The sequence below is a fragment of the Hydra vulgaris genome, chromosome 09 (genome assembly GCF_038396675.1).
Source record: "Hydra vulgaris chromosome 09, alternate assembly HydraT2T_AEP".
Lineage (NCBI taxonomy): Eukaryota > Metazoa > Cnidaria > Hydrozoa > Anthoathecata > Hydridae > Hydra > Hydra vulgaris.
The window spans coordinates 25,331,666-25,349,499 of NC_088928.1; the positions used below are offsets into that span (position 1 = coordinate 25,331,666).

The 17,834-nt window shown below is 29.1% G+C and overlaps 1 protein-coding gene across 1 annotated transcript in view; it reads right to left on the reverse strand.

Annotated features, from left to right (window-relative positions):
• Positions 1–362: 362 nt before the first annotated feature.
• Positions 363–17,834, reverse strand: part of LOC100200393 (pyruvate carboxylase, mitochondrial) — a 60,677-nt gene continuing 43,205 nt past the window's right edge. The window contains exons 12-16 of the mRNA XM_065805149.1: positions 16,323–16,567; positions 16,040–16,219; positions 1,368–1,464; positions 834–1,126; positions 363–748 (exon numbers count right to left, since the gene is read on the reverse strand). Coding sequence (XP_065661221.1) covers positions 497–748; positions 834–1,126; positions 1,368–1,464; positions 16,040–16,219; positions 16,323–16,567 — 1,067 coding nt within the window. The 3' untranslated portion in view covers positions 363–496. The remainder of the gene's footprint in view (positions 749–833; positions 1,127–1,367; positions 1,465–16,039; positions 16,220–16,322; positions 16,568–17,834) is intronic.

A 17,834-nucleotide genomic window follows, 5' to 3' on the forward strand; every position in this document is an offset into this window, starting at 1 on the left:
ATTATATTAGGCCATGCTGGTACCTATTATTGATTAGTTTGCGGATCCGCGTCCAGGATCTTTGATTTTTTAAAAGAACCTAATCCGACCTTTCAATTTTGTTTGTTTGTTGCAGATTTGCATCTTTCAGATAAAAATATAAGAATAAATCCTAAAAACATTAAATAAAAGATTATTCAGTACCATAACCTCACCAATTGTTTAAAGACACGTTCGAAGTTAAAAAAAAACTTTAAACCTTCACTTTGAACGTAAACCTTCAAATTAAAAACTTTGAACGTGTCAATAAAAATAAAAAATTAAATTTTTCATTTATTTGGACGGCAAAGAAGAACTGAAAGGTAAGTTAAAAAACAGTCAAGTGAAAAAATGAAATTTAATTTTAAACTTAGTCTTTACAAGAAAATTCAATAAAAGAAAACTATAATAATAATAATTAAAAAAAAAAAAATTGTAAGAATTTACAAAATTTACGAATTCCATTTTTGCAAATTACTCAAGGGTCAATAGTTATTAGAAGATCTCCGGCCAAAACTGTCTGATTAGCACTTGTAGTAATGCTGGATACGGTCCCATCAATTGGAGCTGTAACACTAGTTTCCATTTTCATAGAACTTAACACAATAATAGGATCACCAATGCGAACTTTATCTCCTTCCTTTACACAGACCGTAACTATTTTGCCAGGCATAGGAGCACCAACTGAGCCTTTGACGCCTTTAACGGCCTTGGGGTTACGCGTAACTGTCTAAAATCGCAATAGTTAATTATTTTATATCTCTTTATAAAAACAAAAACAAATGGATTACACTTTATTTTTCATTATAAATTACCTTTGCAACAGTTTTGTCTTCAACTAAAAATGAACGGAGTTGACCATTTGCTTCGCAAAAAACCTCTCGATGACCCGTTTCATTTACATCTCCTACAGCTAAAATTTTCAAATGTAAATTTTTTCCAAGCTCTATTTCAACTTCTATTTCCTCGCCTAGTTCTGGACCCACAAAGAACAGTCGTGTTGGCAATCCGGTAACAGGACCATAAAGATCACGAAACTGAGCATATTCTTTAAACACTGATGGATACATGCAATAACTCATAACGTCGCAATCACTAATAGAAGATCCTGTAATCATTTTGAATAATATATATATATATATATACATATATATATATATATATATATATATATATATATATATATATATATATATATATATATATATATATATATATATATATATATATATATATATACATACATACACATACTGTAAAAATTTCGACATAATAGTCTACATCTTCGTTTAAATCATCATTGGTATATATATATTTTTAATATAATGATATTACCAAAATAACTATACCGAATTCTTTTACAAGCTCCTGTTTAACTGCCTCAAAGTCTACAGGTTTAAGCTCATTTCCCACTCTTCCATCGATTTTTTTTTTCCCTTTCAAAATCTATAAGAGAATTTTAAAACAGACAAATTTTGAAAAGAATCTTGATTTTAACCTGAATAAATATTTCAATTTCAATACATTATTAATTTAAAAATTAAATTTGATAAGAAATTTGGTTATTTTTTCGATCAGATTTTAGAAAATGATGCTCAAATCTCCAAGTAAGTGATCTTGATTGTCCAGATACCAGAGTGCACCAGAGTTGAGAAAGAGTAAGAAGAAAAGAAACACAAACATGTCAACGCTTTCTTTGAAACAAAATACTAACATATCGACACTTCCTGTGAAAGAAACACTAACATATCAACATTTTCTGTGGAAGAAACACTAACATATCAACACTTCCTGTGAAAGAAACACTAACATATCAAGACTTTCTGTGGAAGAAACACTAACATATCAACACTTTCTGTGGAAGAAACACTAACATATCAACACTTAACTTAATCTTAAACATCTTGAATTGTCAATAAATCCTTCAGAACTAAACATTTAGATGAACAACTTGTTGTAGCAATAAAGACATTTTCTGGAAAAGTTTGGTAGTTAAAATAGTGTAGTGATATTCAAGCTAACTAAATCCAACAGCTATTCATGAAAGTTTAAACGATTACAGAATTTTAAGATCTAATCTTCGGTTTTTCTTGAATAAAAATCTAACGGAAATAGATATCAAAATAATTTTTTTTTCCAATTAGGTAAATAGGTTATTTGTTAATAGAATAAAAAAAAGTAGGTTTCGACTCATCACTGTTTACTCAGAAATTTCATTAAAAGGTAGGTGATACAAATTAAAAGGTGTCACAAAAGTTTAAAAGATTTTATTTAGGATCAATTATTTGCTAATTAATAGATAAATCCGGTGCGAAAATTTTTTTATTTTTAAATAAAGTTAAAATAAGTAGTTTACAATCAAAAAATTTATCACAACATCATCAGGCAGCTTTTAATTCATTAAAAATCAACTTGAAATATTGTAAATTTCAAATTAATTTCAATTGCGTGCAAATGGGTCGAAAATCAGTTTCTAGTGAGATCAAGTGGCAAGTTATTGGTATGGCGAGGACAAAAAATCACACAAACGTTTAAATAGGCAAAATACTTCACTTTTCTGAATATTGTGTTCGAAAAAGCATCAAAACCTGGAAACTTACCAATGACGTCTCCATATCAGGACATGCTACGTACTGGGAGACCACCCAAACTCAGCAACTGCGACAAAAATGGTATATTCAGAATGAGCCAAGAAAAACCCAGACTAAGCTACAAAAAGCTAGCAAAAATCTTCACGTTTTTCTTTTTTTCCTTCATTTAAAATGAAAAACAGTTTCTTTACAAGAAACTAAAAATAAACATTGACTTTGACTCTAATTTTACTCAACCAGATAAAAATTGATGGAGATGAAGATATAAAAATAAATTCCAGCCTTCAAGTTTTTTAACAGATGATTCCTTCAAATTAGTGGCTGTGTGACCTTTATTGAGACCACAGCAACCAAGACACCAAGACTATAATTTTCAAGATTTCAAAATATACTGAAGAGTTACAGCCATGTAAATTTCGGATTTTCTACTTGACCAAAAATCTATTGTGCAGTTGTACAACATTTTGTCATTAAGTTGATTCAATATGAGTTCATTTGCTTCATTCAAAGAGTCATGAAATCTCATTTGACATAAAAAAGTTTTGACTTAAAAGTTGATACCTTGGATTAAAATGATAAACCATTTGTTGAAAGCTGCTTCTTTTAAGTGTATAAATTGGTACTTCATATATGCCAATAAATTCAGCAACAATTCTATTCAGCTTTTGCAGAGTTTAGATCACGTTTTTTTATTCCTTAAAAATATCTTTAATTGTTTTATGCCTTAATGTTTGCAGAAGGTGAATAGCACCGATGTTTGCTGCTATAAAATAATGCATCCTCAGAATACAATAGTATAAATTTTTTTGAGTGTGATATTGTTTTCTTTAAGTAAAATGTAAATGTTTTTTATTTTAATGTCTTTTTTTCATATCATATTTTTCAAATCATAATCAAGTTCAATTCTATTTTAATAATTACAATAAGGGTTATAGTTACACTTTTATAGAGTTTTATTATAAATTCAAATTGAGTATTTTTAAGTTGTTCTGCTATTTAAAAATTTTGTACTAAAATTTGTATATTACCTTTGTCATCAGCAACAAAGAAGATATACTTCCATATCTTGGTTTTACCTTGTTCCTTTAAGTGCAGTTGCTGCTTTGCTGATTTTTATTTTTAATTGGTTGTTGAATTTTGAAAATTGAAAAAAAATTTTTTTGTATGGAAGTATTAAGTACCATGACAACTATATATATATATATATATATATATATATATATATATATATATATATATATATATATATATATATATATATATATATATATATATATATATATATATATATACATATATATATATACATATATATATACACATATATATATACACATATATATATACATATATATATACACATATATATATATATACATATATATATATATACATATATATATATATACATATATATATACACTGGCGAGCAAAAAAAAGTGAACAGTACAATTTTTCAGTAAATAATGTATTATTAATCAATTAAAAATATAATACATAAAATATAACATATCGCTTACGTTAAATACATATACATACACATATATACGACTCATTTTGAAAAAAAAAATTAATATTTTGTGTGGCCACCACCATTTTTTTATCACTTCATTTAATCGACGCGGCATCGACTCAATTAAATTTGCTATCAAACGGTCAGGTATCGTAACCCAAACTTGTTTTATGGCTGCCTAAAGATCATCTAAAGATGAAATATTATTTTTATGGACCTCTTTATCCATATAGTCCCACAAATTTTCAATGGGATTAAGGTCTGGACTTTGGGCAGGCCAATTTTCAAAAAGGAAGATATTGTTATCCTTGAGCCATTTTTTAACTTGTTTAGACGTATGGCAAGGAGCATTGTCATGTTGAAATTTAATTTCATCCTCTTCTAATTCTTCCAGTGTGGGCAGCAAAGATTTTTGTAGAATACTAATGTATTCTTTGGAATTTATTCGTAATCCATCTTCGACTCTATGCAATCTGCCCACACCTTTGGCAGAAAAACAACCCCAAACCATAATTCCAAGATTACCCTTTACCGTTTGGTGAATACAATCTGGATTTAATTGTTCGTTCTTACGTCTAATGCACATCTGTGGACGATCTGAATGCAAACAAAATCGTGATTCATCTGACCATAATATTTTTGTCCAGTCTGTGTTTTTATTATATTTTACCCAAGCTAACCTTGCCTTTTTATGGCGTGCTGTAAGAAGAGGTACTTTTTTACATGGGTGTATTTTGAACCCCTGATCTTTAAGATTTACCGGACGCACTCATTCCAACAATGATTCCTTTTTGTTCCATTGTTAAATGAGGTCCTCTGTGAAAGAAAAATGATAATATTTTTAGAGTAATATATGAAGAAAATATTTATTTAATGATACACTATGTATTCTAAATGAATATTTTTTTTTTCATAAGAATCCAATAACATCAAAATTAAAGGGGATTTTTCATTTTAAATAAGTTAGAGGCATAAATAATAACCAAAATAAAAATAAAAAAAAATTACCTTTTATTTGGAGACATTTTTTTCCTTTTATTTTTTATAATAATAATATAGCGATAATACGTCCTATTTCACCCACGCTCTAATATCAACTACAGATTTTGCTGACAACGTTCACTGTATTCATATCTAATGTTTAGAAATTTATTCATGTTTTCTTTAAAAGATAAACGTAAATTCTTTGATAGTACAAACAAAAATAAACAAGCTTGTATGAGTTTCTGTCCAGAGCTCTTTCATTTTATGCGTAAGCAGTTGCTGTTCACTTTTTTTTGCTCCCCAGTGTATATATATATACATATATATATATATATATATATATATATATTTTTTTTTGAACATCTTCGCTTCCAACAAGGCTGCAAGCAGCCACTAATTGAAGTTGGAAGTTACTGTAAGAGAAAAGATGAAGATTGTAGACCAAGATAACGATTGACGGACGATTTAAAAGATTGCAAATTATACGAATCAGGAAAGCAAGATGAAGGAAGCGAATTCCAAAGAGCTGATGTTCGAGGAAAAAAACTAGACGAATAAGCGTTTTTGGAGCACTTAGGAACAGTCACAGAAAAAGGATGACACTTAATTGAATGACGAGTAACACGAGAATGAATTTTAGTAGATGGCACAAGAGACGCTAGCTCTTTAGAGCAGTGTCCATTATAGTATTTGTAGAAAAGAGAAAGAGAAGCAACATTACGTCGATGTGATAATGGTTGAAGGTTGGCTGCAAGAGCAGGTCCAACTATGTTTACAATGCGTTTTTGCACCTTGTCTAAAAGAGAAAGGGCATCATTAGAAGATCCGCCCCAGATATGGCAACAGTATTCCATACAAGGCCGGATTTGAGATTTATAGAGATAGAGAATAGAATCCAGAGTAAGAAAGTGGCGAGCTCGATAAAGAGATGCAACCTTAGCAGATGCTAATTTTGCAACCGATTTGATATATGGTTTCCAAGAAAGATTGGAAGTAAGAGTTAATCCTAGAAGATGAAGAGTAGGTGACTCATTGAGTACATCACCGTTCATAAATATAGGAAGATCTAAATTATTGCGATAACGATTCGCTGAAAAAAATTGAGTTTTATCTGAATTAAAGTTCACCAGCCACTGTGAGCCCCATGCTGTAGCAGAAGTGAGATCCTGCTCAAGCTCAAATGCCCCCTCCAAGCAATCAGAGGGTGTTGGTTTCTTATCACGACAAGAATAAATGGTAGTATCATCAGCAAACAATGCCACCTTAGATGTGAGAATAACTGGAAGATCGTTAATGTAAATTAAAAAGAGTATAGGGCCAAGGATAGAACCTTGAGGAACCCCTGAAGTTACAGAATAAGAAGAAGAGTGTTGTCCATCGAGGACAACTTTTATGCTACGATTGAAAAGGAAGGATTCAATGATCTTAAAAATGTTGCCGGATACACCATAAGAAGAAAGCTTATGGAGAAGACCAGCATGCCAAACTTTATCAAACGCTTTTGAAATGCCAAGAGCGATGGCCTTAACCTCTCCACCTTCATCTAATGCACGATAAAACCTGTCAGTTATTACTGTTAGCAAATCAGCTGTAGAACGAGAAGATCGAAATCCATATTGATGGTCAGAAAGTAAGTTATTAGATTCAAGATGAGAAATTAAGTGTTAATTAAAGATTCAAAAACCTTGCTTATGATAGGAAGAAGACTTATGGGACGGTAGTTAGACGAATCAGATTGCTCTCCAGAATTTTTGAAGATAGGGATAACAGATGCGGCTTTCCAGCAGGCTGGAAAACAAGACTCTGATAAGCACTTGTTGAAAAGTTTTGAGAGTATAGACGACAGCTCCGGAGAACACTTCTGCAAGACAATAACAGGTATGTTGTCTGGGCCACAAGCTGTAGAAGAGTCTAAGCAGGAAATCACTTTAGATACAGATGCTGGAGTGATATGAATGTCAAGCAATGGAACAACCTGTTTGTTGGCAATATCAGGTAGAACGCAATTAGTGGAATCAAGAGACGATATTGATGAAAAGTTTTTAGCAAACAGTTCGGCTTTGTCTTTAGGTGAGGTGACAAAGTCTGAACCATACAAGTGAGGTGGAATTATAGATTTGCCCTTATTATTGATATTATTAAAGATTCTCCAGAAGTCACGAGAGCCTAATTTTTGAGATGCGATACGAGATTTCATGACCTGAGAATAGCGGGTTTTGGCGTTAGACAAAACCTTTTTACAGTTGTTTCTAGCAGTAATAAACAGACATCTGTTTTCTGGAGAATTGTTTTGCTGATAAATATGGAAGTAACGGTTTCGATTGGCAATCGCAGCAGCACAGTGTGAGGAAAACCATGGAGGAGAGTGAGGCTTGACCTGGAATCGTCGAGAGGGAATAAAAGATTCCATGCCAGCCTGAATCCACGAAGTTATGTAAGAAGCACATTTGTCGACAGGAAGTTGAAAGATTTCTACCCAATATATATATATATATATATATATGTATATATATATACAATATATATATATATGTATGTATATATACACATACAATTTTATGATCGTTAGATTTTAATTCTAATATTTTTAATTGGAGAGTTATTATGTAGTTTTTAGGCATTTAATAGTTTTGTTTCATCATAGGGCAAAGTGACCAGTTAATGACCACAAATTTCTTAAAGATAGCTGTGAAGGATGCCCTAATGTAACAGTGAATTTTTTTTTTACTGTTTTATTAATGACTAACACCTACACCTTATAAGAACTTTTTTTAGTTTTAAAACATGCTTAATTCAGAGAAAAATCTATTTAAACATAGATTTTAATTTGGTACCAATTAATGGCCGGGTAGACCAAATAGTAACCAGTAAATTAGGAAACAGCACCTATTATGAGCCACTTATATTATCTTAAATCGATATATCTAAAAATGCTTATATATTGAAAAGTATTATCCAGACAGACGATTAAAGCCTAATAATGAACTTAGATCTACTTCATAGTACTACAAACCAAGATTAATTTTTTAAAAGTAAAATATTCTATACTTTTGCTTAAAAATAATATTTTAATTAATAATAAACAAAAAAACTTAGTATTTATTTGTTATTCTAATTAAAACAGTCGAACAATAAGACACTTTTTAATTACTTCAAAATAAAATCAAGCATAGAATAAATTTTAAATAAAAAATAGCTTTAGCATACAGCTGTTATAAGATTTCAACTTGCAAATAATAATGTAATTTTCAATACATGGACAATAAACTTTTCACTAATATATTGAGAAGTTTTGATAATGAACTATTGATTATCTATTCAAATGAGCTCACAAATATTATTATTTATAAATAGAGTTGTATTCTCTGGTACTTCAGCACAGATTTTTTGATTATATGAAGAGATATTAACTTTCAATATCTTTAGAATTGAACTGACCTTTCTCATTTTAACTGAGTTAGCTTTTTTAGATAACTTTTAAATCTCTTTTTCTTGTTTTTGTTGTGCTTTATTTTCTTTTTCTTTTTTCTTTTTCAATTTTTTCTCTTCAGCTGCTGCAAATTTCTCTTTTTATTTACCTTATTGTTCGATTTAGATTGTATTGCTTCTTGAGAAGTTAATACAAAATATTTTTGAACCTTTTTTCGATTTTCTTTTGTCTTGGTAGCATATATCTTTGGATAAGGCAAAATATCTATGTCACTATCATTAGTTAAATGCTTTGTACACAAAATAATTGGTGTTAGACTAGGCTGAACAATGGTTTAAATTGGTATCTGATTATAATGATTAGTGGTTTCATTGGAAAAAAAAACTAAACTGTCCAGTCGTTTCATTTGGAACAGGAATTGGCTGAACATTGGTTTCACTTAAAACTGGAATAGGAACTATGGATTCATTTGAAATTGGAACAGAGTCATCTGTTTCTAAAATGGCATTTGTACATGAAATCTGTTTCAGTTTGAATTCTTTATACAATTTATACAAAAGATCTGGGATGTTGTAGCCATTTTGAATACAGAAGTTGAAAGTTGTTAACTGCTCATGAGTTAAATGGGTATCCCATATCAAAGAAGCATTATTATTGTCCAGGTTTAGCAAATTATTATCTACTTTACATTCAGACATGCTTTCAGGTTTATTTATGCCTAATTCTACTTCAAAATCCACTTCCTTTTCTATTGCATTTTCGAATCTTGTTATTCTAGTGTCAGTTTTGATTAGGTGCAGACTTGATTCAAACAAATCATTTTTGTCAAGTAGCTATTATATGGAATAGACAGAATTAGGTAAGTAAGCTGTACTTGGAACAGCAGACGGATTATGGATAAATGCCACATGATCTAAACCCTGAAATAATATTGTCAGATGTGAGGGCTTGATCCCAGGCTTTCTTAAAAAGCTCACAAAATTTGACTTGTCAACAGTAACTCCAGGATATTTATTAATTAATTCTTAGCATGTTTGATTATAATATGTTTTAAGAGGACCAAACACTGTGCGATCTAGAGGCTGGAGCCAATAGAAATAATGTGCTGGCATTTCCACAATATGAATGTTATTTTCGATCGCAACAGACAATAACTCAACAGAGTTATGAGAATCATGACCATTGACTATAAGAATTTGAGGTCTATCTCTACCTATATTAGGCAAGAAAGAATTGGTAAACCAAAGAAATGCAATTCCTTGATTTGTCCAACCTGTCTCACTAAAATTCCAATTTGAGTCTGATGGGGTATGAGCAGTATTAAAAGAATGAAGAGATCTTGTCACCTTTTGCTATCAAATGTGAAGGTAAAAAACTACCAGCAGCAATAATGTTTATGGTTTCACATTTTCCAGTTGTGCGATATAGAAGGTGTTTTGTACTTCTTTTTGCAATTATTTTTGGAGGTTTAAAATCCATCTGTAGCCCAGACTCATCCATATTCCAAATCAATGAAGGATTTAAAAGGGCATGTGTGTCCCTCAAAACTTTATGTAGTGAATAGAAATATTTAGCTACTTTTGGAACAGACATGCATTGATGGCGAACTGATGAAGTACCTTCATCAGTTCGCAAAACTAAATTTGATTAAATGAGCGGGCCATTTTTCTGAAGGAGTTGAACGTTTAAACTTTAAATTGTGTTTTATGACTAAATCTGAAGGATATTAAAAAATTTTTTTTTTCCTAATCCAAATCCAAGGGCAGCTCTTGTTGCTGCATATTCAACTAATTTTAACTCTAAATTTGTGCATAATATTGAACTAGGTCCAGGCTTGATGCCAAGAACTGAATCTCCCTTAAGATATTTACCAAGGGTTGACTGAGGAAAACTTGTACTGCAGCTTCTCGTTGTGACATCAAGTCATTTTGAACAGCTACAATTGCATTTTTCATGTTGCTGTTGGACCACTGAAATCTCTTTACTTTTGTCACTTTCTGGTTCAACTTCGAATTAAAACTAGAGGCAGGTTACTTTTTAATTTTCTTTTTTTTGTTGTTGTGATTTTTTTTGTTTTTCCCATAATTACTCAAATTAACTAAAAGATAGAGTATACTAACTACAATAGTTGACTTTACATATATCTAATCTAAATATATTGCCATAAAATACACAGATGTCACAAACAAATACAAATACAAGCATAAAATATGCTTATCATACATATCTATGCATCAATATAACAGACATAGCTTACATAAGTACAATCGTTGAATACAACATAATTAGATATGATTTTGGTAGAATTTCATTGGTATGCTTAGTGGGCATCAAATTAAATATAAAAAAAACACATAATATACATATTTACAAACATTACATAATACATATATACAATGTTATATTTTATATTACATATTCACATAGTATGTATATATGTATTATGTAATGTTTGTAAGTATGAAATTGCATTTTTGTTTTTAAAATTATTATGTAGCTAGTAATTATAAAAAATAATTTGTTTTTTTTTTAATATAAATTATATAACATTCAAACCATTAAATATTTACAAACATTATATAATATAAAATTACATACTTATAAACATTACCAACATAGTAAACTCTTATAATAAACACTGTAAAGTAAAAATTGATTATATTTAGTAATTATACACGGTAAAGTAAATAATAGTTATAGTTAATACTACAACAATAGTTTAATTTGTGTATAAACAATAATATATTTTATAATATAGTCTATATAAATACATATAGTCTACATATATAAACATTGTGTATATATACACATAGTTTAATATAAACTATAACATAGTTTATGATATTGTCTATATACACAATAAATTAAACTATTGCCCTAATAATAGCCACATTGGTTACAAATAGGAGCCATGGCTCTTTTTGGTCAAACGAGTGGCTATTATTACGACCTTTTTGAAATCTGAGACTTTAGGTTATATTTATGCTACTGCCTATCATATATTGACAAAAAAACAGTTTACATTGTAATATTTAAGTAACACAACAGATCAAAATATACCAAAAACCCGGTAACTGAAAGAATATTGCTTTAAATGCATCTCAAAGTTGCTTGAAAAAACCAAATATTATTACTGCCGGTCAAAGCTTGAAATTGCAATCGGTATAAGAGTTTATAAGGTGGTTTGTCTTTTAATTACATGCATAAATTCAATAGATCAGTGGTTTAATGCGCTGTCATTGGTGTCGCTTTGCGAGGGTTTAAATCTGCCCCTTAACACAATTTTTTATCTTATATTTTTTATATTATATTATTTATTTTTTAATTTATTTTCAATTTTTTTGATTACTGAATATATATTTATAGCAAAAAAATTAATATAGTAAAAAATCAAAATTTTTCACAAACTTTTAGGCGACAACTATTTATTTATTTAGGATTTGAACCACAGCACTTTGCTTCAGAAAACTTTTATGTGAAAGTAGTGAACGGAAACTTTTATAAGATTTTTTTAAGTTTTAATTTAGAGTGGGATCATGACGATTTCCTAATTGTAATCGTTTGTTAGTAAATCAATTTTTAATTATAACAATTGTAGAAATTTTAATTGAAATCACGTTACATAATAGTTTTAAGTTACTAATATCAAATCATTTTTAAAATGAATTAAGATTTAAGTAAAGCAACCCAAACCAATAGTTTCATCAAAAGTTTCTCAGTACTAAAATTTTACAATAGAAAATAATCGATAAAAAACTGGTTTATGGAATCATTTTACCGTGGCAGCTAGTGATTTCAAATACGGAACTTACAACATCTGCAACTTGAAAATACCTCATGGATCGCACAATCCAAAACTTCAATCACTTAGCGGACTTTTATCACATTTAAGAAGTTGTTTACTCTAAAAAATCTCCTAACTGAAAAAGCAATACTCATAACTAACGGCAGTCCTGAAAATATACCAACTTCAGATCAAGTTGAGTCTATTACAATTAAAAAAAGAACAATACCCTTATTTGACACCAGAACAAAACGGCAGAGGGCTGAAATGTTGCAATTTGCAATGCCTGGTTGGGTTGACAATATCTCAAAAATTGATTCAAACTCTGAAGAAGGTCTGAAGTTTCATAGATTTATATTAGAAAACAACATTAAAAGCAAAGTTTGGTTTGACAAAAGTAGCAAAGAGATTCTTTAGACCTCCACCAACATCTACCGAAGTAAAAAGGTTGTTTTTAACTGCTGGAGACATTCTTTCAAATGAAAGAAACAAACTTTTGCCAGAAAACAGGAAAAAAAATGTATTCCACAGAAAAAATACTTCAATTATTACCTTTAATTATTGAAATGTCTTGACATATTATAAATTTAAACTATGTTTCATGGTGATTGCTTAGATATATGTAAAATAGCTTTTTTTGCTTTAATTCGGTGATCATAAAAGGTTAAGGATTTTAAACATTCTTTTACAAATTTCGGCCGAAATTTCAGTTTTGGTTTCGGCCAAAATTTCGGTTTCGGCTTCACTGAACCGAAATTTCGGTACTTTCGGTTTCGGCTCAAATTTCGGTTTCGGTTGATCACTATGTGAAAGTAAAACTGTAAAACTTGACACATGTTTTAATGTTTTAAGATTTCATAATTTGAAGATATTTGCTTTTTAGATATTTGCATACACTTTCGCTCACATTTTCTTATTAAAAAAAGTGCTGTGACTCTTTCTCGCCATTACCTTGATTGCAATGACTGCCAAGGGTTCCGTGTCAAACACACTTAAAGGGGCACTACTACTACTAATAAGTTCAGCATTATTATAAAGAGATAAAACTCATTTTCATTAATTTCCAAAATTTTATTGATTAATGACAAAGGAAATTAATTACTTTATAATAAGAATTAAAAAGTCATAACCCTATATATGTATATATATATATATATATATATATATATATATATATATATATATATATATATATATATATATATATATATATAGATATAGATATATATATATACATATATATATATATACATATATATATATATACACATATAAATATACATATACATATATACATACATACATACATACATACATATATATATATATATATATATATATATATATACATATATATATATATATATATATAATAATTTATATAATAATTTATATAACTGATAATATTTTTATGCAATAAATTCAGTTGTAAGTTTATTTTTATCACTTTTTTTCAAGAGACGATAAGCTTTCAACAAATTTACTCTTAAAAAGATTCTTAGAACATCTACCATGTGTACAGAAAGCACACTATACTTTTCTAACAGTCAGCAATGTGTTGTGTTTACCCTCATTATTGTACCAATGAACAAATTGCAACATTCATGAACATCATTCCAACAGCTTATTCAGATAGAAGAATTTACTACAAAGACATTTACTTTTAAAATGGATTGAGTAAACTCATACAAAATTTAATATGGTCAGAAGGAAGCAAAAGTAATTCTTTTATACTTAGCTACTCAAATCCACTTCTATGAATTGTGAAAATTTATCAATTAACAAAGCAAGAGAAGTAACATCTTCACTAAATTCTATTCCTATTTAATTTATCTTTTATACCTATTTTCAGTACTGCAACAAGTAGAAACTAACATTTTATAAGTAATTCTAATTTACAAAATGCTAGATTCTACTCTTGCAATTTTGAATTCTTCAAACAACCAGAACCACAACCAATGCAGTACAAGGAAACATTGTTGAATCTAAAAAATCACCACTGTTTAAAAAAAAGTTTAAAAATGCGTTGGCAGTTCTTCAGCATCTGGCGTATTTTTTTTTTTTAATATTTTAATTTAACTCCCCAAGGCCATGAAGGCCACTACAGTCGAAGAGGCACTTTAACTGTGGTTACAATCCTCTCTCAACTCCATAACTTTGAAACACGAACCTTCACAAACTGGCCCCTGCGGTTGAACAAGTTGAGCGGTATTACCAGGGACGCGGTGGGGATTGAGATCAGAATTTCTCGCTTCTGAGGCAAGCGCTCTACAACTACACCACTACCGCATGTATTACTTTTATATCAAAAAAGAGCAGGAAAAAAAGAGACTTATTATGTAATATTCCTGCAAATGCCATTAAGCCTGAAAAACTGTTAACTCTTTTATAAGCATAATTTTTGTTTTGTCATAAGTTTTGTTCTGATTTATCAACTAAGAAAAAACTCAACAGAAAGAAGCTGTGGCTTTAGGTAATTTACTAACATGATAAACTGCTCCATTTTTTCTAAAGTTTTACTAAAGAGGGAGAAAGACAACTCACAACAACTTCTATAACCTTCCTCTATAATCTTCCCTGATATTTAAAAAAAACAAAAACAACCATTTGCGTGGTCAGCATTAGCATTCGATCGCACCCCATTCCTGTCCAAGCCTGCTTACTGTTTTCCGATAAAACTTTATCAGTTCTGCCTGATTGTAATTAAAATCAGTATTTTTTATCATTTGAATATAGGTTTAACTGGTTGTGTGAAATGTTCATATAACAGACTTACAAAATGAATCATTCTTAATTCACATAATTCTCCTGCATGTAAAAATTATTTTTCCACCTTGTTGGATATTCTGATTAAGAACCTTTTTTTAATTTAGTGTTAGTTGCTGTAGCATCAAAACATATTCTTCCTATTTTGTATTTACTCCTTTAGAAGATTCATTACATTGCAATTTTTGCCCATCTTTTGTTTCTTTTCCTTTGACCAATTATTGTTTTTTAATTGCCATCAAAATGTATGGATACAGGGATTCATTGATTGCTTTTTGGACATTTGCAAGCATTCACTACTATCTTCATTATTATTAACATTATATGAAGCCTCAAATTCTCTAAATCATTTTTTCACTGGCTGCTTTCTGTGTCTGCTACTCTCTGTAACCTAAAAGTACTTTTAATTTACCACTTATCAATATTCAAATAAATATGAAAATAGTTTTTAATTGGCATGGTAACTATTGATCCAAGAATTTTGCTTATTTTTTTCTGATCCTCTAGAAACTCTAAATCCTCATGCTTATCTGCATTTTTTCCTTTTTTTCCTTTTTTAATTGTATTCCTGAGACAGAAATGCCAACCCAAAATATTTTATTGAGGTAAAATTTAAAGCTGTAATTTTTCCATGCTTCTTAAGATTTGAACATGTCAAGATTTTTAATTAAATATAGGTAAAAAATAAATATTGCACCGAAAATTCAAAACTTTTCTCATTGTAAAACTATTTGTTTTTGATAGCTTCTGATAAATTATGTTTTCAAAAAAATGCTTAGAGGGTGCATATATAATAATAATAATAATTTTTATTATTATTATTATACAATTGTTTTATAATGTTGCTAACATATACATGAAAAAAGCTTACTATTTTTATAAATTATTTATCAATTAATCACTTATTTCTTCATAGTAAAGCTTAATTATGTGAGACTAAAAAAAAAACTAACATTAGTTCTAAATGGCTCAGGGTATCCACCATAAGGTTCTCCTAAATATCCTTGCATAAATTCTACAACTGATGAAGGGAAATCAAGTTGATGTGCACGATTTAAGACATCATTTTCTTCCAAGTTGTTCTGTACCATAAACTGAGCTAAGTCTCCTACAATTTTTGATGTTGGAGTTACCTATAATAGAGAAACACTTTCTTGTTTCAAATGTATAACAAAAAAATCAAAACACTTGTATAAATAAAAGAACTGTTAGAAAATAACTACCAAAAAAATATACCTTGATAAGATCTCCTAAAATTTTGTTAGCAATTGAATACTTCTTTTTCACTTCTGTAAATTTATCACCAAGTCCTAAACTGAATGCTTGAAATTGAAGATTAGTATATTGACCTCCAGGGATTTCATTAACAAAAACATCTGAATTTCCACTTTTCATAGTGCCAGAGCATTCAAAAGGAGCATATAAACAGCGTGCTTGCTCCCAATAAGAACTATACTGGAAGACATCTTCAAGCTCAAGTTCTAAAAACACATACACAGTGTTTCAAGAATTATCTGCATTTAATTTTATAGCTGTATTTAAAATAGCAATACTGGTATTATTAACTTTATTATATCAGCATTTAATATTATTTCAATCGCTGTATTTAAAATAGCAATACTGGTATTATTAATTTTATTATATCAGCATTTAATATTATTTCAATCGCTGTATTTAAAATGACAATAATTATTAACTTTATTTGAAAATATAAATAATGGTATTATTAAGTGTATTTAAAAATATAAGTTTGCATTATATATTTGACTAATTAACTTTATTTGAACTATTGAAATTTGCAAATCTTAAAAAGATTTCAGCAATATTATAATACATTTTTCAATACATTTGCCTGCAATAAACATCAACAGTAAAATTTATTCAAACAATTTGAAACAAAAACAACAAAAAGAATTATAGGAAAAATAAATAGATTATACCCTAATGCAGAATAATAGACTTTGCTCTACTGCAAGTATTTATATTTGCTTTTTAAAGCTCTTCAAACAATTCCTCCTACATCCATAGAAGTTGAGAGACTATTTTTTCTAGTTTTGGACTTTTTGCTACTGAAATAAGAAGTTCTTTAAATGACGAAACTTTAGATGCACTAACTTTTTCAAAGCAAACTATGAAGAGTATTCATTGATGTTATTTACTTTTGCCTCAATTAATGATGACAAATAAATACTTTGTATTACTTTTGTGAGCTTTAACATAACTAAAATAAAGTTCGAAATAGCTCGAACTTTTTTTCATAATAGTTTGAAAATGTTCAGGTTCAAACTTTTTTAAAAAAGTTCTGACTGGAAGCCTTAGGCACATGGTCAAGAAAGTTATTATTTTAATTTTCAATTGTTTAACATTTGAAATTTTTCAAGATAATGATCAAACCATGACCATGTAAATTTTCTATACAAATAAAGTCTGTTAGCAGGTTAAGACATTGTTCAAGTTTGGTTGACTTCAAACCATTGTTTGCATATTTTTGCATTATGGCATAACTCACCACATAAATATATTGATTTAGGGAAGAAGGCAATTATCTAAAACATCAAATTTCAAATAATTGATAGCATCCAAGTCCTGCATAACTCATGTAAGCCCTAATGCCTTTACTGCCACAACCCTGGTTGGTTTGTTTAAATGTACAAAACAAAGGTAATTGCTGTAGCATAACGCAACATTTTCAAATATCTTAACATTTATTTCATTGGAGAATATAAAATTTTGCCATTTGCCAATTTA